The 25941-nt window shown below is 35.1% G+C and overlaps 1 protein-coding gene and 1 long non-coding RNA gene across 3 annotated transcripts in view; one reads left to right on the forward strand and one right to left on the reverse strand.

Moving 5' to 3' along the window:
• Positions 1-17121, reverse strand: part of LOC107593335 (receptor-type tyrosine-protein phosphatase C-like) — a 26466-nt gene extending 9345 nt beyond the window's left edge. The window contains exons 1-26 of one of the 2 annotated variants that reach the window (XM_016283020.1): positions 16988-17121; positions 16804-16898; positions 11242-11304; positions 10730-10786; positions 10245-10301; positions 9881-9937; positions 9262-9318; positions 8992-9054; positions 8516-8536; positions 8332-8394; positions 7999-8079; positions 7640-7702; positions 7304-7390; positions 6269-6358; positions 5303-5404; positions 5170-5226; positions 4913-5017; positions 4818-4829; positions 4475-4708; positions 3806-3985; positions 3271-3378; positions 3048-3182; positions 2191-2334; positions 1666-1812; positions 925-1142; positions 785-845 (exon numbers count right to left, since the gene is read on the reverse strand). In XM_016283020.1, coding sequence (XP_016138506.1) covers positions 785-845; positions 925-1142; positions 1666-1812; positions 2191-2334; positions 3048-3182; positions 3271-3378; positions 3806-3985; positions 4475-4708; positions 4818-4829; positions 4913-5017; positions 5170-5226; positions 5303-5404; positions 6269-6358; positions 7304-7390; positions 7640-7702; positions 7999-8079; positions 8332-8394; positions 8516-8536; positions 8992-9054; positions 9262-9318; positions 9881-9937; positions 10245-10301; positions 10730-10786; positions 11242-11304; positions 16804-16858 — 2317 coding nt within the window. In that variant the 5' untranslated portion in view covers positions 16859-16898; positions 16988-17121. Of the gene's footprint in view, positions 1-784; positions 846-924; positions 1143-1665; positions 1813-2190; positions 2335-3047; positions 3183-3270; positions 3379-3805; positions 3986-4474; positions 4709-4817; positions 4830-4912; positions 5018-5169; positions 5227-5302; positions 5405-6268; positions 6359-7303; positions 7391-7639; positions 7703-7998; positions 8080-8331; positions 8395-8515; positions 8537-8991; positions 9055-9261; positions 9319-9880; positions 9938-10244; positions 10485-10729; positions 10787-11241; positions 11305-16803; positions 16899-16987 lie in introns of those variants that run through there. The other variant, XM_016283022.1, reaches the window with a different exon arrangement.
• LOC107593337 (uncharacterized) lies at positions 8852-25024 on the forward strand. Its single transcript, XR_001610068.1, has 3 exons — positions 8852-9252; positions 13171-13174; positions 25015-25024. It is a non-coding gene; the product is annotated as an uncharacterized lncRNA (long non-coding RNA).
• Positions 25025-25941: the final 917 nt, after the last annotated feature.

The following is a 25941-nucleotide window of genomic DNA, read 5'->3' on the forward strand; positions in this document are numbered from 1 at the left end:
AGTGACCTCACATTGATTACAGTATGAGCGCACAGTGAGTGTACTGTGACCTCACATTGACCACAGTATGAGCGCACAGTAAGTGTGCTGTGACCTCACATTGATTACAGTATGAGCGCACAGTGAGTGTGCAGTGACCTCACATTGACCACATTATGAGCGCACAGTGAGTGTGCTGTGACCTCACATTGCGAACACAGTATGAGCGCACAGTGAGTGCGCTGTGTGGTTACACTTTTAGCTCACTGTGACCACAACATGAGAATCATGTGAGCTCATGGTGACATCATTGTGAGATCAAATTGTTGATTGGGTATGTAACCCTGGAGCACAAAACCAGTCCTAAGTCGCTGGGGTATATTTGTAGCAATAGCCAAAAATCCATTGTATTGGTCAAAATTATCGATTTTTCTTTTATACCAAACATCATTAGGATATTAAGAAAAGATCATGTTCCATGAAGATATTTTGGAAATTTCCTACCGTAAATATATAAAAACTTAATTTTTGATAAGTAATATGCATTGCTAAGAACTTCATTTGGACAACTTTAAAGGCGATTTTCTCAGTATTTTGATTTTTTTATGCACCCTCAGATTGCAGATTTTGAAATAGTTGTATCTCGACCAAATATTGTCCTATCCTAACAAACCATACATCAATGGAAAGTTTATTTATTCAACTTTCAGATGTTGTATAAATCTCAATTTTAAAAAATTGACCCTTATGACTGGTTTTGTGGTCCAGGGTCACATATGTTAGAATAAAAAAAGGTTGCTCTTACATGTAGTGTATCTGGTCATTTTAACAGTGGACGTATTGCCGTTTCCATTCATGGCTGTAATCTGAATTGAATAAATAAATACTGAGAAACACAAATCAAAACACTATAATGCCACTCAGGCTACAAAAATAAATAAATACCTCAATATTATATTCCGTGTGGTAGTAAAGATTTTCAAATGAAAATGAACAGTCCTTATTAGTTAGATTTTTTTCAGTTATGCCTTTGTTTATGAGATTGGCTGTATAGTTTCCCTTCTTTCCATTCCAATCATTTCCACTCAAGTTCTTGCAGTTCACATAAAAAGAGTTGTGAGATGTGCCCCATACCATTACATCTGGCTCCACAAGTTTGGGCTCTATTGAAACAGAAAAAGAATAATACAATTCACATGTGAATTGATACTGATAATTTCATAAGAACTTTTTGTTTTACTATTGGAGCATGATCTCAATGACATTTCTGTTGTTAAAAATTGGCCATTACGTGTACTTTCAGGAAATTCAATTATTTGTTTAACTAAATATAACTAAATAACTAATTAACTAAATAAAAGATACAACTAAAAGCAGTCACAGGACTACAAAATAAAAATAATTGAATTAGTGAAATATGCAGCATTAATAGTAAAAGTATGATTCATTTTCCAAAATTATAATATTTCTTTCATTATGGTCTAAAATGGGAATCATTGTTAATGAAGACAAACAGAAAGAAGGCAATGTTCACATAAGAGACAGGGTTTTTTTTTTTTACCACACATTCCAATATAGTCAACATTATGTAGGTCATAAATTGACATAAAAATTGTTACATTTCTTTACATATAAAGAACAGAAATTAAAATTATGCAAACAAACATTTAAAAGCATGACACTTACTGTGAGAAGGTGTATTTATGGTATATGAAATTGTATAAATTAGGTCGTTGTTTTTGGCTGTAATAACACATGTATAGCTGGTAAATGCAAGTACTTCAAATGTGCAACTTCCCTTTCCAGTTGAGTCTCCCCTGGAACAATCTTTGACTGAAAAGGTGAAATGGTAAACGTACACTGTTAAATGTATCATCGAACGGCATGACTATTTATATGGAAAGATAATCAGATATTTACACACATACACACACAAATATAAACATACACGTTTATGTATATATGTATGTATGTACAGTACACACACACAGATGTAGAATTATAGAAAATAAATGTTTTTTTATTTCATGCTGTGTTTAATACATACATTGTTCTACAGACAAAATAGCAGCATACACATAAATAAAGATTGACTTTTTAGTGTGTGTGACTGTTTCTTTAACTTGATTAATGCAAACAGCTGATAATTTCATAGCCAATTTCAGTGATATTTGAAAATTGGCAGTCCTAGAGGAAATACTGAGCTTTTACCTTTAACACTTTGAGCTTCAGAACTTTCACAAATGCCTGAAAATGTAAATTCAATACTTGAACATTTGTTCTTTGAGGATAGAGTCCATGGAATCTTAGCTGAGTTGTAGGTTATTACAGGTAACTCAGTTTTATTATCAAAATCTGTAAATGTTAAAACAGAAGTCAGGAATAAGGCAACACATAAAGCATGAGACAGTAACATATGCAGCTTGATGTTTCTTCAACTAAGGGCACTTTATGTTCCAAACTTGTATTAAAACCAACAGATTTCTCTGTTTTATAAATGCCCTCAACATTTTTTGCGACTTTTTGCTCATTTATTTACAAAAGTTGTATGCATAGAGTTATACATAGATTTTGTTTAAAATTTGTCTAGACCTATATTTTTCACTAGCTATGCATGAAGAAAAAGGTAAATGTCACATGCGAAAAATACAATTTTATTGTGCGCCATTTCCAGGCAAGCTGCAATTTCAGCAAATTATGCCAAAAGTATGAAAAAAATGTTATTGCATACAATAATGATAGCTTGAAATTAGTCAGCCACCATAATTTTCATCACAGAATGATATTACACAGAGTACATGATTTAAAATGTACTAGAAATGACACTGTGGTGAGAATGATCATGACTTGCAGAAGAAAGACAATTCTACTGTTATATATGTATATTTGCTGTTGGACATTGTTAATACACAAATGAAATTAACCAACAACTGAATGCTTTAAGAGTTCATTTATATAAATGTCTACAGGGCTCACATAAAAAAACAGCTGGAGTATAATCTACATTTACAAGCCAGGGCATTATTGTTATTTGCAGGTGTGGGGAACCATATAAGTCAACAACTCACCGCAGTTGATGTTAATTAGTCTGTGATTGCTTTGAACGACTGTATTGTTCAATTCATATTTTCCAGTGCAGTTGTACATTTCAGAAGGCACCAAAAACACATCCTTTTTCAAGTTATGTTGCTCGGATTTGCCTTCCAAAAGCAACATGAATATGAAAAATATGATTAAAACAAAACTTTATTCATTTGCATAAAAAATGTAACACACATTGCAATTACTTACCATTACCAGAGCAGTGGACCTTAAAATTGTTTCCCTGACAGTTTCTTGGTTTATTACACCACTCAAACTGAGTGGGGATAGTTTCAGTGAAGTTTATTTCAGGTTTGACTGGGGAAAAAACATTCTGTTAATTAAAATGTGCTCCCCCCCCCCCCCCAATTATGATTTTTTATCTATATATTAAATGTATTTTTCCCAATGGTAGACAAAAAGGAGTTATTGTCATGTAAATGCACAATATAAATATGCAAATAAATATATTTAATTGCATATACACTCTTAAAAATAAAGGTGCTTTTTTGTCTAAATGGTTCCATAAAAACCTTTAACATCTGAAAAACCTTTGTTTCACAAAAGGTTCTTTGTGGCAAAAGAAGGTTCTTCAGATTAAAAAAAGGTAAGAAAGAGATGGTTCTTTAAAAAACCTTTGACTGAATGGTTCTTTGTGGAACCAAAAATGGTTCTTCTATGTGAAGAACCTTTTAAGCACCTTTATTTTTAAGACATTAGACTGTTTAATTGATCAAATACTTACCTGGGGGCATGTCAACATTCATTGTATAGTTGCATTTGTCTAGTTCAATGCCAATGGCCTTCTGAACACAGGAGGTGTTATCTGTTATATCAACACATTTTGACAGATTCCATTTGCTATCTTTAAAACACACTTTCTTTTCCCCCTCAAGTTCTGCAGAATGGCTTGTACTTTTATTGACTAAAGAGAAATAAAGAATTTACAAAGAATCAGAGACATTACTTTCCATTTTTAAAAACATTAAAGCAAATGAGTAGCAATTCAATTGAATAAAACACAAATTCATAGCACAACATCATAAAATACACTAAGAACTTCATATGGCCAAACATTTACACTGTCCACCTTCACCTTATTTTCATCATGTTCTTAATCAGGTTTACATTAATTTATTGAAACCTATGTTATGAATGCAAATCAAGACATCAATTCTGCCTATGTTGTCTGGAGAGACGTACATAAACAAATCAACAACTAAAGTTCTTTCAAAAGAACATCCAGGTTACATATGTAACCCTCATTCCATTAATGAGGCAAAGGAGGCATTACAAGTGAGCCCCCATATGTCAGTATTGATGTAATGTCAAACATGACTGACAGAAAGGGAGCTTCACATTCACATATACCAAAATAGCATTATACTGTAAATAGAAGTCAAGAAACACTTACCATTGAAATGAATAAGGTTTTCTGTAAGCTGACATTCATCAACTGTGACAGTGTAATCAGTACATGGTTTTAAGCTTTTAAACGGTATTTTGAATGGAGAAGGTCCTTTTCTCTCAAACAAAGTGTTGTTCTGATTGTTCATCAATCTGAGTCTGTACGTTGGGAAACTGGAGTCATTGATAATCTCCACAATGACTTCTGCTTCATTCTTACTGTCTGTAAGGATGTACTGACCTGTATGTAAGTGCATATGAACATTCACAAATTCACAGGAATCATCAACATGTCCTTAACAACACAATCAAAGTTGAATTCACACAACATGCGCAAAACCAATACTCACATTTTGTGGGACCTGAGGAAAGCACATAATCACAAGTTAATCATCACAATAAACAGTAATTATTTGTACAGAGAGCAAAAATGCTGTGATTTTACCCATGGTGGTGTTGTTTAATGTGGTGGTGAATGTGGGTGAGGGTGAGGTTGAGCTGGAGTTGGGAGATCCAGTGCTTGGATGTGAGGTGGTGTCATTCCCTACATCTTGTTGAGGCAGTAGTTGACAATAAAAGAGTTAAAAAGAGCTGAACAGGATATTAAAATACTGCAAACTAACATGGCTTACTGCATTGCTTCACACAAACAAATGCATTAATATATAACAGTTCAAAATTAACTAACTAAAGAACTGTTACCTTTCACTGTTATTGATGGGGGTTGTGATGGAGTGCTTGTGGGTGAGAGGCCTGTAGCTTAGGGTAAAGCATCTTTATTATTATTGTGTATTACTTTATGCAATTCTCAAACTAATCAATATTACACTGTTACCAGTGGTGGTGCTGGTGTTGTGTTGGTTTGAAGTGGTGCATGAGGTTGAGTTTGCTTCATGTGTGTTGTTCAGATTTTGACACCGAGAATCAAAAACCTTCCCTAAATGATAATGATTGTGTGAACAAAAATATTTACAAATGTACATTTATGTTAAAAAAAGCACCTTAAAATATAAATGAATAAATGAATTAATAAATAAAAATTTTGCTAAAGCATAAACATTTTTCCGGATGCACTCCTGATGGTTCTCCGCACTATTATCTTAAAAATTGTACTGAGTAATTCAACTTTGTTTTGCCAGTTTCAATTTGTTTGTTCACTAAATGAAAAATGTCTCATTCAGCCAGTAAATTAATTAAGGCAGCTATAGATTTGTTCAACAAATTTTCAGTTACATGACACTGTTTTTAACTAGCAACTGACATTTACACAAGTCGACAATGTCGTTTTGGGGCCTGAAAATACAAACTTTTGAAAACGAATTAGTGAAAACAGTGATGTCATGTGTATTATCTGTTCAGTCTGCAAGTATGTGTTTCTTTACAATGTAGCATCGCCAACTACTGGCCTTGCATGAATAATACAGTGTGTGAACAGGGATCGTTTTGACAACATTGTCGTCTGTACACAAAACTTTTCAAAGTATTGAATACTATTTCATTAGTATTGTTAAGTTTTACATTTTTAATTCTTGCTCCAACTATGTTTGACTAGTTGGGACATCATTTGAGGGAATTATGTTGGTCTAACATTGGATTAATTTAGATTCACGTTCCTATTATTTGTTACTCAAAAATGTCAATGTTAACTTTAAATGATGTAGTATTTTTTTTCTTTTACAGTGCATATACTGCATAAGCTCAACAATAGTAATTTATGCACAGGACATAAGTTGAAGAAAAACAAACAAACTAAAAAATGAATTTAAAAAAGGGGGAAATATAATGATCAATATACTGTTACCTGCAGTGGTGCTGGTGTTTTGTTGTTGCAAGGTGATGCGTGCGGGCAAGTTTGATGTGTTTGTCTGGTTATTAGGTTCAGTAAAATTTCCTAAATGATAATGGTTATTTGGTCAAATAAAATGTTTTTCTTATAAATACTTTTACACAATCCAATATGGGATATAAAGAAATTGGACATCATGTGACGACCCAACATAGTACCAGATTTATATTATACTAAAATGTCCTTAAAATTAAAATGTATTATTAGCACAGACTGCATAAGCTTAATGGAACACGCCACTATTTTTGAAAATAGGCTAATTTTCCAACTCCCCTAGAGTTAAACAGTTGAGTTTTACCGTTTTCGAATCCATTGAGCCGATCTCCGGGTCTGGCAGTAGCACTTTTAGCTGCAGCTTAGCATAGATCATTGAATCACATTCCGGCGTAATAATCAAGGAACTTTGCTGCCATACCATGGGTTCAGCAAGCGCAATGATATTACGCTGTGCCTGAAAACAGTCCCCAGCTAGGTAACTTCCAATAAGCCTATTTTCAGGCGCTGCGTAATATCATTGCACCTGCTGAACCCATGGTATGTCAGCAAAGTTCCTTGATTATTACACCGGAATGAGAGTATAGTTCCTAGCCATATCGGCCTAGAAAATCGCAACTTTTCATTTTCCGTCGGTCTTAGTACACTATGCAACTGCAGAAGAGTCAAGTTTTAAATAGGAAAAATATAGAAACTCTTCGGTCATTTTTGAGCGAGATGCTAACAGTCTAATCAGATTCAATGATCTATGTTAAGCTACAGCTAAAAGTCCTACCACCAGACCCGGAGATCGGCTGAATGGATTCGAAAACTGTAAAACTCAACTATTTAACTCTAGGGCAGTTGGAAAATGAGCCTATTTTCAAAAATAGTGGAGTGTTCCTTTAACGCTGTATACATTGATTTAAATAACAATCAATTAAATAAAATTAAATAAAAGCTAATAAATTAAATTGAAGCTGACAAATTAGTATACACACACACAAACACTGTTACCTGCAGTGGTGCTTGTGTTTTGTTGTTGCGAGGTGGTGTGTGGGAGTGAGACTGAAGTGTTTGTTTGGTTATTATCAGTAATACTCCCTAAATGATAATGATTATTAGATCAGATTGTTTCTCTCATAAATACATGTATGTTGACACAGTCCAGTATGAGATATTAAGAGTTTTGTATTGTACACAATTGTCATTAACACTGATTATTATTACCATAAACTGCATATCGTCAAAAAATGATTGAAATGATATAAACTGATTAAATATGACAAATCGGTACATATACACACAAAAAAACAAAACAAACATGTAATATAATGTTCAACACACTGTTACCTGCAGCAGTGCTTATGTTGTGTTGTTGCAAGGTGGGTGCGGGTGAGGATGTCAGGATTTTATCTTTAGTAAAAATGGTAATGGTTATTTGATCAAACAAAAATTTCATCTCATAAATATGTTGACACAGTCCAGTATGGGATTTAAGGAAGTTGCACATCACGTGGTGACTCAACATAGTGCCAGATTTTTGCAGTGTACAAACATATCATTAAAACTGAAATTGATTATTATTACTATAAACTGCATAAGCTCAACTAAATGCTCATTTATTTACATAATATAGACTGAAAACTGATAAACTGGTAAATAATAATAAAATCAGAAAAAATACTGTATAATGTTAAATGCACTGTTACCTGCAGTGGTGCTGGTGTTTTGTTGTTGTGAGTTGGTGAGTGCGGGTGAGATTGATGTGTTTGTCTGGTCTGCAAATGTCCCTAAATGACAATGGTTATTATATCAAATAAAACGTTTCTCTTATAGCCACTGGGGTCTTGACTGAAATCACATACAAAACAGATGTGGTGCTTTAACATTAGCGATTAAAAAGCTCAAACAAACAAATGAGTAAATAAAAGCTTCTTGTTCAGTTATGTGTGTGTAGCACGGCATGATGGGAAGATGGAGGTCAGAGTGTGAGAGAATAATAATGCAGGAGTGTGAGTTTGATGAGGTGATGTCAGATTTACCTTTGGTGGTATCTGCAGGCGTGATTGTTGTGTTGGAGAGAGTGGAGGAGTCTGAATGAGTGTCTGTAATGATGGATGAACACCGGGAAACAATATCTAAGCATATCAGGTTCTCACTGATATAGATTTTCTGACTCATAAGTTCAAATCAGGAACAGAATAACAGAAATTGGGTGACACTTACTTGTACCATTCTTAGCTCCACCTGTGGAAAGTGTGAGATAAAACTATTATTTAACTTGGTCAGAACAGATAGATAGATAGATACAATGATATTAACCTAATCAGAAACAAATCATGCAACTTTTAATTATTTAATTTAATTATTTCTAGGAATGAAGAAAGTAAACTTTTTTTGTGTCAAAGGGTGATTGCACTGAAATTACTGCATGACGTGCAGCTACTTACCCATTATATCTCATTATAACATCTGTTAGCAGCATTATTTACATATAATTCATCTTCAACAGACTTTACAGAAAAAAATCAAATTTATTTAAAAAAATATAACACTGTCCATGACAACTAATCCATGACATATGACATCCATGAGATAGTGATGGGGAGGTTGCAATGCAGTATGAAGGGAGGATGGAGGTCAGAGGTCATGAGTTAGACTGACTGTGTGTCTGCTGTGGTGATGTGTGGTGTCATGATTACCTGTAGGTAAGGCGGTGTAAGTAGGTGAAGTGGGTTGCATGGTGGTGGGTGAGTCAGAAGAACCTATTTGACATGATCACATAGTTTAAACTAGATTCAAATACAGTCCTTATATGAATAAAGTTGGCACCAATTTTCCGCCAGATAAATAAAACAAATGCAGTACAAACCACAACAAGCTAATGAGTACAGGAATGAATACATTGCCTATTTTTAAAAATTGCAATTTCCTTTACTGGTCCAGTGTACAATAAAATTATTGTCTATTACATGCTTCACTTGATTTAGGGACTGGGGTAGAAGTGAGTGAGGGTGAGGGGCTTGTGGCTAAAAGGAAAAGCAAGTTAATTTTAGGTAGCCTAGTATAGGATTTACTACAATCTACAAACTTATACAAAGGATCAAAGAAGCTTCTTCTACTGAGTCGTGCACTTTCAAATTCCCTGCCAACAATAAAAAGAGATTCAGTGACCTTTGATGTCAACAATAAAATATATGGGAAGTCTAAGTTGAAAAACTGCTGAATATTTTATAGTTAATATTTGCATGTATAATTTCTTTTTCAAAATATGTTTATGTTTAATATGTTTAAATTATAATAATTACAATATAATAACACAAATATATATATATTTTTAAATATATACAACACATTTTTAAGTGTTGTGCTTGATGGTCGCCACTTCACATATTTAGAGTTAATATCTTTCATTTATTGATTTATGTTTTTGTAGAAATATTATAAACATTTGAAACAAATGTCTAAATCTACGGACTCGGTACATGTTTTAAATGAGATTTTAATAAGATTCCTCCTTTTCATTGTCTCGTACATCCTTACTTGTCACTGACTGCTGCAAGATAGCATGTCAAAGAGGATGACTATTACCTGTTTTGCTTGATTTTGTGACTTGTGGAGCCATGTGTGCGGGTGAGGGGTCTGTGACTGAAGGGAAAAGCAAGTTCATTTTAGGTGGTCCAGTACAGGATTTAACTACAAACTTATACAAAAGACCAATGAAGCCTCTTCTAGCAAGTTGCTCAAATTAAATCTCTTGAATTAAGCCTATATCTTGCATGATAAAAGATAGAGGTATTGAAGCCAATCTCAAATTGATTAACTATTGTATTAGTATAGTACTCGTTTTATTTTGTTCTCAAAAAAAAAAAACTTTTTCAAAACTTTTTTTAAAACAATTAAATTATCTAACTAGCAGCTGCTGCAAAAAATTATATCAAAAGAGGACTATTACCTGCTTCACTTGATTTAGGGACTGGGGTAGAAGTGAGTGAGGGTGAGGGGCTTGTGGCTAAAAGGAAAAGCAAGTTAATTTTAGGTAGCCTAGTATAGGATTTACTACAATCTACAAACTTATACAAAGGATCAAAGAAGCTTCTTCTACTGAGTCGTGCACTTTCAAATTCCCTGCCAACAATAAAAAGAGATTCAGTGACCTTTGATGTCAACAATAAAATATATGGGAAGTCAAAGTTCAAACACATTTTTAAGTGTTGTGTTTGATGGTCGCCACTTCACATATTTAGAGTTAATATCTTTCATTTATTGATTTATGTTTTTGTAGAAATATTATAAACATTTGAAACAAATGTCTAAATCTACGGACTCGGTACATGTTTTAAATGAGATTTTAATAAGATTCCTCCTTTTCATTGTCTCGTACATCCTTACTTGTCACTGACTGCTGCAAGATAGCATGTCAAAGAGGATGACTATTACCTGTTTTGCTTGATTTTGTGACTTGTGGAGCCGTGTGTGCGGGTGAGGGGTCTGTGACTGAAGGGAAAATCAAGTTCATTTTAGGTGGTCCAGTACAGGATTTAACTACAAGCGCGCTAAAACTACAAACTCATACAAAAGACCAAATCAGATTCTTCTAGCAAGTCATACACTTTTAAAGCACAGGATCTGGGTTTCTTTTTTGATGAACAAAAAAAAAACAGATGCTTAATATTAATTATATCACAGGATCTTAAATGTGAAGCCTGGTGTAGCCTAAAAAGTTCTTGTTGGGTCACTCGCTCTACCGCTCTCTCAAAAATAAATAAATAAATAACAGAAAACAAAACATACAAAATAAATGAATGAATAAAGAAATATCTAAATAAATAAACCACTTGATCAGTGACGTGCTCATATCACAGCATGATGGGAAGCTGGAGGTCAGAGTGTGAGAGATTGTGTGTGAAAGTATAATAATGCAGGAGTGTGAGATTGATGTTCCGCTTTACCTTCGGTGGTGTCTGCAGGTGTGTTTGATGCTTTGGGAAAAGTGGAGGAGTCTGACTGAGGGACTGTAATGATGGATTGACAGCATGAAATAATATCTAAGCATCCAGTTTTAACTTATATATACATTTTCTGACCCCAAAATACAGCCTTATATAAAAGAAAAAGTGTGACACAGACACACACACATACATAACCATTAGTGATACACAACTGACTGGAAGCATCACCATCATTTAAACATTTAAATCTAAGAACTTGCAACATGCAACATGTTTTTGAAAAGATTTCTCCTTTTCATCATCTCATACATCCTTATCACTATCCTATCCTTCACAAACTGCTGCAAGACTATAACCTGCTTCTGCTTTTTGTCTTCTTCAGTGTGTGAGGGTGAGGGGCCTGTGACTAAAGGTAAAAGCAAGTTCAGTTTAGGTGGTCCAGTATAAGATTTAACTACAAACACACTAAAACTACAAACTCATACAACAGACCAAAGTGTCTTCTAACAAGTCGTACACTTTCAACTCCTTTGATGAAGCCAATGTTTTACATGATAAAATTCACTACAACAGCACTGCAATTATTTCAGAAAATAATGCTTTGATGATATAGGGAATTTACAGAATATTTCAAATGTATAGAATTTATTGAAATTTGTGCTTTAAACTGGATGATCCGAGGGGAAAAAAATAGTGTAGAAACAATTTCCACTCAGAAATTGCTAGCAAATTTCACAAATAATTATAAAGACAAGTAGAGTAAGTTCAGGCACACAGTGTCTGAAATTTCCGTATGCGTCATCCTAAAAATTCGTCACGCACAAACACCTCTCAAAATGCTTGCTACAGACGCGAAAAACACAGACAATTTAACCCGATCCTTTTTTTTTTAAGACGGACGGAAGTTTCAGAGGCAGAGTGTAAACGTGATTGACAAAACGTGAGGTCGTATTTATTTTTTAACGTGCGTAAATTAAATAGTATTTTCTTGTAAAACCTATAAAATCCTTGTTTTATTTACTACTTTGCTTACTAAAAAAAAAAAAAAAAATACAGTGTAGCAATGGCAATATATTCAATTATTTACCAATTCTAATTTGCTTAATACAAATTATTTAGCTAAAAAATAAATAAACGACTTCCCTGACAACTAAAAAGCTCTGTTTATTTTAAAAACAAATCAACTATTGCACTAAAAAACACCTTCGCATTATATTCCGCATCTCTTTTCATTGAAACTCAAGACTCCTTGTAAAAACGGTCCGCTTTGGTCAGAAAGGGGAAGGGAGTTACTAGCAGTGGTCTGTATGTGGTGCGACCTGGCTGCCATGGAAACACAGCGTGCACACAAACTATTTCAGTTTCTCAACCACAGCTTCCTGTAGCGTGACAAAACCCTTCCCCCTTTTCAAGGCTCTGGCGTTTTGCTTTCTTTTCTTTTGTTCGGCTCAGTATACACTGCGCATATGTGCTTCTGGCATATATATACGCCCATATAACTCACTCGTTTGGGTGGGGATAGATAATTATAGATTATAGACTATAGACATGCAAATTACATCTTTGCAACTCTTCTAAATCTTCTACATGAGAGCTTCGACTACAAACAGAACACTGTCAAATGTTAGTTAACTAGACTACTAATCTAATGCAGTGTCAAGATCAAGTATTTTGTGGAAAGATTTGGTATTTTTTGATACTAAGATTGCTAAGATTTATTATTTTTTAGAATTCTTAAAATCTCAAAACAGCTTTCTTTAACTTTTAACTCTGGATAACTGTAGTTTTAGCTCAGAGTAGCAGTACTTTTCACTTATTTTCTTTGACGGATGTGGTTTTGCTTGACTTGGTTCACAACTTGAAGTGCATGCATCTTGAGCGTAGCTGTTTTAGCAGGTCCACCCATTACATGGAACGTGACAGAATGAGAAAAGTGACTTGAAAAGTCCAGTTTGATAGTTTTCTTGTCGTTCACTTTCAAAAGATTCTATTTTAATTTGACTGCCTTGTCACAGTAATCGCAGTGTGGTTCACATAAAACATCAATCTCCTGCAAATTGATATTTAACCTGCTTTTAAAGTTTGATCTAAACCTCCAAACTGTGCTATATTCACAAACATTGGCTATTGAAACAATGCATATTACATATTTGTAATAATAATGTAATGCAACATAACACACCTTTTTAAACAATAATTAAAGCTCATGTTTAGACTATAAAAGTACAAATAATTCCTTTAAATCTGAAAAAATAGCTTCCCCAACAGATGTTTTCAGCATTATTTGGTTTAATCATTTAAGTTACAATATATTATGTCATTTCTAATCAATTTTGGAGTTTAACCTGATTTTCCTCATTCCAAATGGTTGAAAGTGTGTATCAAACACTGCAAGATTTGACTGGCACCATTACTCAAAATTTTAAGGCAATAATTTTACTATTATTACAAACTATCACTATTAGGGACCAACTATCACTATTAACTAGTTGCTTATTAGCATGCATATTATTAACATATTGGCTGTTTATTAGTACTTATACAGCACATATTCTGCATGAACATATTCTACATCCCTAATCCTACCCAACACCTAAACTTAACAACTACCTAACAATTAATAAGCAGCACAAAATCCCAAAGACAACAAAAAGAATCGTTGAAAACTATTTAAAAGCCATGAAGGTACAGTAAAGCACCATTAAAGTCCTCACTAATTCTTTCCTGGCATATCAGACTTAAACGTTCTGTTTAAATCACTATTTTTACTTCAACGCCAAGGTTGCAACACGTATCTACCATCTTTAAAAACACACAAAGATGTGCAGATAGTGTGAGAGCGAGTTAACGGAACATACAGGTAAAAAAATACAGTAATTAAATTAATTTAACTTTATAGTCTTCTCTCTTTTTTTTTTTTTTTTAATAATTGTTAGTTTGTAAAAACTGTGCCACTTCTTTTCAGTCTCCTAACTAACGAAGACCAAGCAATCGCCCACAACCAAAAATAATGCACACTGGGTCAACGCAACGCGACATAGGCCTAGATATATACCGCAGAGTTCATGTACGTACAGTCTTCGTGACTAAAACGGCTCATTCTTAAGATGCAGGCGTGAAATCAACAATCAATCCAATGACAAGACTTGACCTGATATTAATTGTGTTTACATACAACAAATGATGGTAATAATCAAAAATCAGCTGATTGTAAAAATTGAATAATGTAATAAAACCAAGTTTTGCCAAGTAATAAAGTGTAAAGTTTTAGAAACTGGCAAGTTAGGAGTTCTTTTAACGCAAGACGCTAAGGAGGAAATGCTAAAACTATTATTTAATTGTTGCCTCAGTGGTTTCACAAACATTGTGCAGTTGATACCTTGAGGAGATCATCTGAACTGATTTCACACTTCAAATTAGTCGGTGTAACCTATTTGAGTCAGGTTGATTTGGTCATATTAAATCATATTTTTGACATTTTTAAATGTATATCTATCTAGCATATACCAATGTTCAAAATTAAAACACAAATTTTCATACAGCACCATTCACATAATTAGTAATTGATAGAATAGTTAACTCCTTTTGGGTCATCGTTTACCTTTTTTGTTTGTAGGCCACAAAAGAAGATGCTGTATGTTTATGCTGCTGGTTTCCATGAGCTGTCAAGCTCCACAAATAACACAAAATGACAATCAGAGTCGACATTCAGTATATTCCTAGTCTTCTGAAGTCATATGATAGATTTTTGTATGAAGATTTAAGACTTTCGGATATTGTATGACTTCAGAGGCCATATGAACTACTTTTATGATACATTTAGTCATTTTTGAGGCTCAAAACCTCACCATTAACTTTTACTGTAGGGAAAAGTGCAGCATGAACATTCTTCTAAATAGCTTCTTTTGTGTTCTACAAATGAAAGAAAGTCGTACAGTTTTGGAACAACATGAAAGTGAGTAAATGATGACAATATTTATTTTCAAATGAGCCTTTCCTTTAAATAAACATACGGACAAATAAAGACACTGAAATAAGCCTGAAAAGTAGATTTCAGGAATATTCCCATGAGCACTGACTCTTAAGGCCTCGAGCTCACATGTACGCCCATCTTTCGATGCCTTTCTGCCTTTTCTATGTGATTTGCATGTACAGTGCAGTCACAAGGATTCTCATCCGGTCTCAAGCCACAACACTTTTAAATATAGTGAAAAGACATTTCGATGCAACATGTCTCACGGCACTTCTTCAGCGACTCGCGCAAGCACCATTTTAGCCGGCAAATCTATGAGACGCAGAAACCGGCTCAAAATGGAACGAGGAAGTGTTCAGAGGCATGTGCAGCGAGGCATCATGTTCAACAGTATCATGCGATGTGACACCCAAGAGACATTCAAATGAATAATATACTGTAATAGAATAGAATAGAATACCTAATGTGCACTCAAAATATGTTAAGAAAAATCATGTGTGATCACTGATATTGTAACTTGTGATATTGTCATGTGATGATATTATTATTATTATTATTATTCTCTCTCGCTCGCTTTTATATTATTATTATATATATTACATTATATTATTAAACATGCAAAAAATACAAATTTCAGTTGCTGATGCAATAGCCTGATGCAATTTTCCCACAATACTCCAAAGGACTCAACTCAAGAACATCAAAAATGGTTCTTCACAAGAAGAACCTGAGAACCTTTAGTTTCAAGACAGCTGAACAGCACTCTATCATATAACAAGGAGATCCTCAACAGCATCCATCAGATTGTGCCATGTGAAAGCAGGGATGATTGACTGACAGCTCGGCCTCCGCACCGCTCAAATCTAGCAGAACCTTGAGCGAGTTTGAGGGGATACGCCCAAACCAGCCAGATCTTTGACAGCTCCTTTACCAGGTAATACAAACTAGAACCCAACACACCTCTCACAAGTGTCCCGCCACAGAACCTTTCGAAAAAAATCACGTTAGGCATTTTGCAAAGCGCTCTTTTGCAACATTTTGTGAGCTCTGACTTTACTCCGATGCTGTACAAAGCAACAACTTCTCACTTTGGCCGTCTAAAGAGAATTCCCCTTCTTCTTGGTTAACAACGGTGGAGATTCTCAGTAGAATAATAATATTTCTAACAAACAATACTTAAAATAAATTGAGGACTCAGGCGCCAAAATAAGCTTGCCCTGCTTGTACACATTACGATTTAATTATCATTGACATCCCTGCCAAGATTCGAATAAACACTCATTCACTAATTCATTTTATGTTAGTATTTTAGTGTTACGGCTAGTGATGATAAATAAGCTTCAATAAACTAATAACACACAACACAGAAACTGGACCAAAATATGAATGAATCTACACCACGACAATGACCTTCTATAAGTTATGCGAACAATTAATTCACAAAATGCCACATAATACAAAACACAGCAGTAAATATAATTTAAAAAAATTATAATATATATACATATACCATCGCAAATTTGCTTGTAAATATATATTTATAAAAAAAAAATTATAAAAAACCTGTAAAAATAAAATGTTGTACTCACATAAGACCAAGCATAGGACCAAAACCAAGGGTTCTAGCGCAAAAAATCTCGCCATATCCAAGAGTTCAAAAGCAGCTTCTAAGACACCATATGTCCTATTTGAAACAGACACAGATCTAAGTTAACCATCAGAAAGCGTACTGGCTTTTTGGTCTCTCTTGCTCTGTTTTTATACGTGTCTTACGTGTTCTCATGTGACTATTCAGTCGGTTCTGTTGCTGGTGAGTGTTCACCTTCAAAAAAATCCTTAAACTGTTTTTTTGGGGTCTAGAGACAGCAGAGCAGTGTCAGAGACACTCTCCTCTTCAGCTTTGCGTTAAGGCCCTTTCTTAACAGGAAGTTGCATTTTCATCTACGCCACACATCTCTCGCCTTCTACTGTGTCGTCCTTCATATGGGAAATGAGAGAAAATGATCTCATTTTTGCTTTTTTTTCTGACGACCAGCATCCATAGTGAGAGCAGCACCTTCAGAAGATACACATTTAAAACTAAAATCACCTCTACTTGAATGTGTGAACATTTCAAATCAAATGAAAAGAAATTGTCACAATACTTCCACAAGGCACTGTGTATATATATATATATATATGTGACCCTGGAGCACAAAACCAGTCATAAGTAGCATGGTATATTTGTAGCAATAGGCCAAAAATACATTGTATGGGTCAAAATGATCGATTTTTGTGTTATGCCAAAAATAATTAGGATATTAAATAAAGATCATGTTCCATTAAGATATTTCGTAAATTTCCTACTGTAAATATATACAAACTTTTTGATATAAAATATTTTGTTTATTAAAATGCATTGCTAAAGACTTCATTTAGACAGCTATATATTTAAATATGTTGGTGTTAAAAACCTGTTATTTGCTTTGTCATTATGGTGTATGGAGTGTAGATTGAAGTAATTTAAAGCAGTTTAACAAGGCTGCAACATAACAAAATGTGAAGAAAATGAAGGGGTTTGAATACTTTCGCAAGGCACGTGTAGAACCATCTCAAGGATGATCAGAAGAAATGGACAGCACCTGAGTTAAATATATGAGTGTCACAGCAAAGGGACTGAATACTTAGGACCATGTGATATTTCAGTTTTTCTTTTTTAATAAATCTGCAAAAATGTCAACAATTCTGTGTTTTTCTGTCAATATGGGGTGCTGTATGTTCATTAATGAGGAAAAAAAATTACTTAAATGATTTTAGCAAAAGGCTGCAATATAACAAAGAGGGAAAAATTTAAGGGGGTCTGAATACTTTCCGTACCCACTGTATATATTGTAGTATACACACACACACACACACACACACATACATGCATACAGAATGTGTACATAAGTACATAATGTGCCAGAAAAGGCCATCTTCTACAGGGGCGGTGGCTCCTAAAAAATTTGGATAAGAAAATGATCAATACAGAAGCCAAAAATACAACAATTACAAAACGAGCCCAATTAGTGTTTAAGAAACAAATTTTGTCATTAGGTCTTCAATGATATTCTAACGCATGGCAAGATTGTGAGGAGGGCGAAATACCACATAAGCCTCAATGGGTCGAGCGAATATATACACAAATTAATTATAGGCAGCGGCACTAAGTGCAAATAGCATATTTTCTTAGTGATAGATGCTATTTACACTAAGTGAAAATAGCAGTATTTTTAACAATATGCTATTTACCCTAAGTGCAGATAGCAATAGATTATATTTACACTGTTAAAATAGCAGGATTTTTGCTATTTATACTACTTAACTTAACTGCTTAATTATATACTATAGTAGTGGTAATTATCTGCACCTCAGTATTATGGTACATTATAAAACAGTATGCAGTAATAACATATTGAGTGTAAATGATCATTTTAATTCAAATTATTAAATGGATGCCACCTTATTGGAACAATAAAGCCCTCCCTACACCTACCCTAACCCTACCAATACTTTATTTTCAACTTTTTGATTATTTCCTTAATTTTTATTGAAAATAAATATTTCCGATGTGATATGAGATTTGAAAAGGGAGAAAAAAAGTTCGGTAAAAGGTGGATTTTGAACCCGGGTCGATCGCATCAAAAAGACCACAGTACGCGCTTTACCATCTACGCAACTGAAGCTGATGATTGTCGGCCGTCTTTTATAGTGTTGACCATTCCTAGCACACGTTTGTGGGTGAAGCTAGTGTACATAGCCTCTGCCAACAAGGCGGGCTATTTACACTTAGTGTAAATAGACATTTCGTTAATGATAAACTATGAAAAGATCTGTGAGCAAGGTGGCGACCACTCTAGTCTTTTAAATGAAAACTACACCTCTGTGCCTGCGAGGAATTGACTTATGGTCCGAAAAGATAAATATTAATAAACCCAAAAGCCAGTGATGTGACTTTGCCTCCTCGCTTCGTAAGTCCACTACACACCGCTAATACAAATATATATTTTACAGAAGAAAGAATGTTTAAATTTTCTTGATATTTTGCTGTCACTTTTTGACTTCAGTGGTTTTAAACATTGTAACAATGTTATAAAATCAATATGTTATTGGAAGCCATATTGTGAATTCAATCATGACCAAAGGGTTTGGCTTTGTATCCCATAATAGTATAAACGTATCTGCTAAAGTATATTTACATTTTTTTGTATTTTAGAATCTCTTTTGCATGACTGATATCTTCTATGCACTGATTTGCTTACTTAATGTGACCAAACTAATCTATAATATGTGAATGTCTCATGAGAAGTGACATTTTTGGATTTAAACATGGGTCATGTAGCCTACACACAAAAAGGTTTCATTTTGATTCAATGGTGATGCCAAACTCAAACATTTTCTTCTCTCACATGGCTTACAAAACTTGAAATGTGTAGCTTCTTGACTATTTCTCACTTTACAAGCTACACTGCATGTAGGCAGTGCTGCAAGATACCACTTCCTTGCTTGTTCTTTTTTTCTCTCCTCTCTTTTTTTGGCTTCTCGCCTGTTTGAGGAAGTAGCACAGAGAGAGAGGCGTGCAAAGATGAAACTCAAAGTGACAACCTACTGACTGTCTGGACACAGTAAGATAGTAATGAACTTTAAAGGCTGATTATTAGTGAAGAGAATTTAAAGAGACTGATTACTCAAGATGAGAATTCTTACCCTGTGTATCAAAATATAGCGAATCAAAAGTACATGCATATGTAAATTCCTCTTTTCTTTACTTCTCTTTAGCACTTTAAGAGAAACTGTAAGTAAAATTAGTAATTTTTTCCACTTTTTTTTGTCAGTCGCATCACATTTCAGAAGATGCATGCCAGAGTTTATAAAATCAGCTTCCTGCGAAACTTGTGGCAATGATACCAAGCATTAGTGAGAATGTTCTCAGGTTAAATATATCTGCTTTGATGAGGTTCAGGTTTTTAAATGCTTTCATCTCATTAGCTGCATCAAGACTGGCTAAAATGGAAAAAAATCATGCTATTAAAGTGTAACACAAGGTATAAAACCTCAAATTTTACAGTACAATAAAATAGTAGGTGGTGGGTAGTTGGCTCAAAGGGTAATCAACCACTTCTGAAAGTCTGTTCTCTCACTCAAACGCGCATTTGTAATTTTGCACAAGCAAATGCACAATCAGACACAAAAACTCCACCCACATTTGTACAAATTGCTATAGCCGACGAGTAATTCCAGTACTGCAGATTGAAGACTTAAAAAAAATACCTTTCGACCCACTACAAGTGTACTTGCTAAAAATCTGTGTAAAAGTGGCACATTACAGCAACATATTCAAGCAACCAACACTGTCATATGATTTTTGACTGATTGTGTATTCAACAATAAACCAAATTACAATTTGGAGGAAAATGTGAGAAATGTTCGTTCCACAAGGAGATATAACCAAACTTAATGCCTGATGACACTTCTGAAAAAAAATGTCTTCCAGCCTGGTCATAGCTGGTTTGCAGGCTGGTTTTATATGGGTTTTGACCATTTCGTTAGCTGGTGAAGCTGGGAGACCAGCTGACAAACAAGACAAAACCAGCTCGGCCATGCTGGTTTTGGAGACCAGCTTGATCAGCTCAGTCAGACCAGCTACTTCCAGCTTAGACCAGTCAACCTGGGCTGCGTTTCCCAAAAGCAACTATGGTCGCAAGTTCTGTCATTACCGACAGAGTTCAATGGAACTAACGACTATAGTTAGCTAACAATGCTTTTGGGAAACTCACCCCTGCTTAGGCTGGTTTTAGCTTCTTTTCTTTCCTGCAGGGATACAGCAACATTCACATCATTTGATTTTTGACTGATTATGTATTTAACAATAAACCAAAAGAATATATTTACATTTTATAAGAAAATGTGAGTTGAATGGGCAAAACTCACTAGCGTTTTAGAGATTTAGGTCACTAAAATTTTAATGCCTGAGGTACACTCTTAATGCCTGATGAAACAAATACTCTGGATAATAATATGGATAAAAATATAACACCGAACATCACAAGAAATCATTTTTAAATTCAAATGTTGTTATTTGGATGCTATATATGCTAAGCTAGCAGGCTAATCAGCTAGCAGTATGATAAGCTAGTACAACAAACAGCATGCAAAAAGTAAGCTACAGAATCTAAATGAATAAAGAATGAGAAATGTTTAATTTCACAGTCTATAACTTCGGTTATTTACTATTACATATGACAATTTAGAGGACATTGTGGTCATTACAACATTTGTTGAGATTTTAAATCAGGCACTGAATAAAGTGCCCATTAAAAGTTTTTGTAGCCAATTGACAACACATTGGGGTCCTAATTCGGACTCTAAATTAAATTCATTCAACAATGTTAATTATGTTGCTGTGTGGTTTTTATTGCTATTTTATCAACAGCTTTTCTGATTGCTAAGTATTAGCAATAGCCTTAGCAAGCACCGCTAATACACATGTTTTATATCTGTACAACTTTATGTAGCCTACTATATTTTATTATTTTGACCCTTTATGGCGCTTTTCCACTGCGTGGTACGGCTCAGTACGGCATGGCTCGGTTTGTGTTTCCACTGCAGTTTAGTACCGCTTTAGTGTAAGCGGGATTATTCACATGTCGTTATAGTTGTGCCGCCTCTACTGCCGCGACTCCTGAAAAACTTTTTCATTCCGCGTTGCCCCATCAAGCTCTCGCTGGATCCGCTCCTCTGCTGTCAACGAGAGGAACATCTGTACTTCCTCAACAGACAACGAAACAGCCATTTTTCGATGTTAAAAAAAAGGTGCGTTCGTTCAAAACAGTTGCATTCGATCCTTCGCTGGCTGTGCTGATTTAAATCTAGCGGTTCTGTTGCGTTTGTGTCGCAAGTTCAGTGACGCAGGTAGTGACGATTCTCTCCGGCCAATCCGTGATCAGCAGAGTTTACACGTCACACTTTGGTAACGGTACGGTTCACTTGGAACCTCAACCGAGGTGGTACTAAAAAAATAGTACCAGGTACCAGGTACTGTACCCACTGGGAAACCCCCCATAAGTGAACCGTACCGAGCCGTACCGTGCCGTACCATGCAGTGTAAAAGCACCATAAATCTTTAGTTTAAGTACCTTGTTGACAGAAATAATCTTAATCTTCAGTTTATGAGAAGAACTCTGCAATTCTAGGCTAGCACAAATTATGCTAAGCTAAGTACCATTTGATCAATATGCAGATTTGATGAGTGTATTTGGTCTGAAAGCTGTTACCTGTGTGTGGACAGGAAATAACTACACATGCACCGATTAATCCTGCTGGTTACATTCCGTTTTTCTCCGACCTTTCGACCTACTCCAGCACCTTTCGAGGGACTGCTAAAGGACAAAACCAGTCCTCTGACCTGAAAGATATCTTTGTTGCACTTGGAACCATATTTCTCATGTTTTGTGGCTGTCTGGCACTGGTCCACACGATGGTGTACCACCTGCTTCCATAAATATCTCAGGGGCAAAGCGCTGTGTGCTAGCGATGGCTGCATCCCAATTCTTGGCTATATGGAATGCAAGATTAAGGATAATGCGGCTCAAATCATAGTATGAAAATAATAAGTGCACTTAAGTGACCTTTTATTTCATTAATATTAATTTATCTTCTAGAACAGTTTTAAAAATATATATACTTTCAAGATTTGAAGTAGACAACATGCGCACATTGAATACAATTAAGCACTTTTTTGAACAAAGGCAAATGTGCCTGGATAGCAAACTATTTGCTGTGGACTTTTCTTCATTCTTGTTTTAGGGGTTTATATTGCCCACAAACCATTGTGGAAAAAAACAGGTTTGTATCAGTAGTAGAAAACTGTGAAAATATGTCCACAACACATTTGACACAGATGATTTCTGAGTGAGACAAGATATAAAAAAATGGAAGAAAGAAAGTAGGGCAGCACATGATTCTATCTACTGGTGATTATATTGTGAAAAGTGGCTGTTACATATCAAAATGGAGGTCGTTGGAGGAGAGAGGCTGAAAATTAAGAGAAATTAGTGATGTCAGCAAAGAAGGAAAATCGAAATAATTGATTACATTTTGATAAAGACGATTAATAATATATTAATAGGGGTTATGCGCAACAGACTTCCGTATTCTGTTAACCAGGTCTCGTCGCTTCCGGTTCAAGCGTTTTGCATATCCTTAGTTAAATATGAAGCAGTTTTACTCTAGATGACTTCAAAGTAGATACCAATGATGATCATAACCAATGTCCATCACATATGCAGACTGATATCTAAAAGTTTTTTTTATTTTTATTCTTTTCATATTTAGATATAAAAATGGAATAAAACGTCAACAATAAAAACAGCTAGCTAGTTTAACTGATTATATTAAAAGTCCATAGATATCGCTATTATTTAATACGGCTGTTAACACGTTCTCCGAAAAGCGGAAGCAATGAGACCTGTTTTCCGGGTTTGGTCAGGTGATGTTCGACATATAACCTATTAATATAAAGGTTTTAGGTAGATGCTATACCTAATATGCCTACTGCCCTATTATACAAGGCCAAAAACAGTACATAAAATGAGTAGTATGTCCAAATTCATAGTATTCATAAAACAGTACATGAAAAATAATCGGATGACCTGTGATTCTGAAGTGCACATCCAATAGACACTTTACTCTTTATCTCACGAGGTATGTATGAATTTAATTCATATTATATACTGTAGAATGTCATATTACATTCTTTGACAGACGTTTTTTGCATTGCTGTTTTGACTTTTTGGTGCTCAGGTTGTGGGGGTGTCCCAGCATGTTTTATGCCCCGTGATGATCTCCATTCTCCACATGACCTCATAATGACACCAGCTGCATTGTCAGGAACTGCCAGATGTCTTTGGTAGGTAAGAAATGAAGCTCATATGAAATTAAATTAAATTGAATTAAATCAATCAGTCAGTTCCTGTGGGAACCAATAGCTGAACATTTATCTGAACATTTTTACTTTCCACAGTGCAAATCCAAAATTTCACCATAGAGAAGCAGAGCAAAGAGGAAGAGTGCATAGTTTGCTTAATTTTGTGGTTTCTCAGACCTGCTCCTCCCACTCATACTACAGCTGCAGCACTTTTAGGCCACGCCTCTTCATTTTTACATACTTAAGTGCTTGGTGGTTTAAAAATAGAGATTTCATCAGCCGCTGACACACCAGCAATCTTCGGATCTTTGTGCTTTCTTCAAATAGATTAACAAGAACAACCAAGCTTGTGCGCTGTAGGTCATCAGCTGATAATGACATACAGTGCAAGGGAGAAATGGTTACATAGAATAGTTTTAACATCACTGATATTCAATGTCCCTTACTTACACTGCACACTGAAAGTATGTACTTTGCCAATTTACGGTTGATTAGTAAAACATGCTAGTTTTGGAACATAATATAATACCACTGGTAGGCCCCAAATCAGGATGAGTGATGGTTTTTGATGGTTTTGACATTTTAATGCAAACTTTTCAGATCAGAAATTCTTTAGACCAGAACAATGAAATCATGCTTTCTTGATCTGATACTGAACAGCTGTATGTAGATAAGCAGATAGGTGCTTCAGATTGTGGGATGATTCCTTTGTCAGACTTTGTGGTAGTGTGGCAAATTCTGCCCAGGCTCTCTCAGTGGGTCATGAAGGCCATAAGAAAAGGTTACAGGATTAGGTTAGCCTCCCTTCCACCCCTCTTCTGAGGCATGGTAGTAATCAAAGTGCACCAGATAGGAGACAGGAAATTTCTCAAGCATAGGTCATGTACCCCTACAAGAGAGAGAGGTAGATTTCTTCAGCTGGAACCTTATTGTACCCAAAAAGGACAATCTGAGGGGCCTGAACCATACTATACAGAATATACAGAATCAAGATGCTTAGTCTCAGACTTAGTGTCACAAATTCAATTTAGGGATTGGTTTGTGATGACATATCTAAAGACTTCTACACACTGCACGATTTTAATAATCCTATGAGATCATTGCAGATCACACTGTGCGACATGGATGTAATATACTTGGGTACGACATGCGTGTAGACTGTACGATGATGACACCTTGTGACTCGTAGGCTACAACGCATGTTTCTATAGACAAATAAAATGTTATCAGCATGTGCTAGTGGTCAACAAAAAGAGTATGATGAATCACACTTTGGCGGTTTTTATGTGTTCTGAAAAAAAGTGGAAGCGGTGAAAGAGGAAGGAATAAGAGCTTGAGGTAAGCACTTTTAAGTTTTGCCGCCATGTCGTGTTGATTTCATGTCGCATTTGTATTGGCTGGTCAGTAAATGTGGGTCGTAGCAGCAAACGCATTGTGCGATGATCATGCTAAATTTCTGACACAGTCAGAACTATCGTAGGCTATCTTTGGTCGCAAGACCATGACAATGGCCGTTTTTGAACCTGTCTCACTGTATGACGTAGGACCACCAATTACGAGCCACGATCACAGAAATTGCCACGATTGTTTCACGATGCCAATCTTTCGTCTGGGACAGCCAAAAATCGTGCAGTGTGTTTCGGGCTTAAAGGAGGCCTATTTTCACACTGACATTCTGCCAGAACTCAGAAAGTTTCTCAGGTTTGCTTTCGGGGGAGAAGCTTACCAATATCGAGTTCTTCCTTTCAGCCTAGCCTTGTCCCCACACACATTCACCAAGTGC

Source organism: Sinocyclocheilus grahami, unplaced genomic scaffold (assembly GCF_001515645.1).
Source record: "Sinocyclocheilus grahami isolate Dianchi unplaced genomic scaffold, SAMN03320097.WGS_v1.1 scaffold169.1, whole genome shotgun sequence".
Taxonomy (NCBI): Eukaryota; Metazoa; Chordata; class Actinopteri; order Cypriniformes; family Cyprinidae; genus Sinocyclocheilus; species Sinocyclocheilus grahami.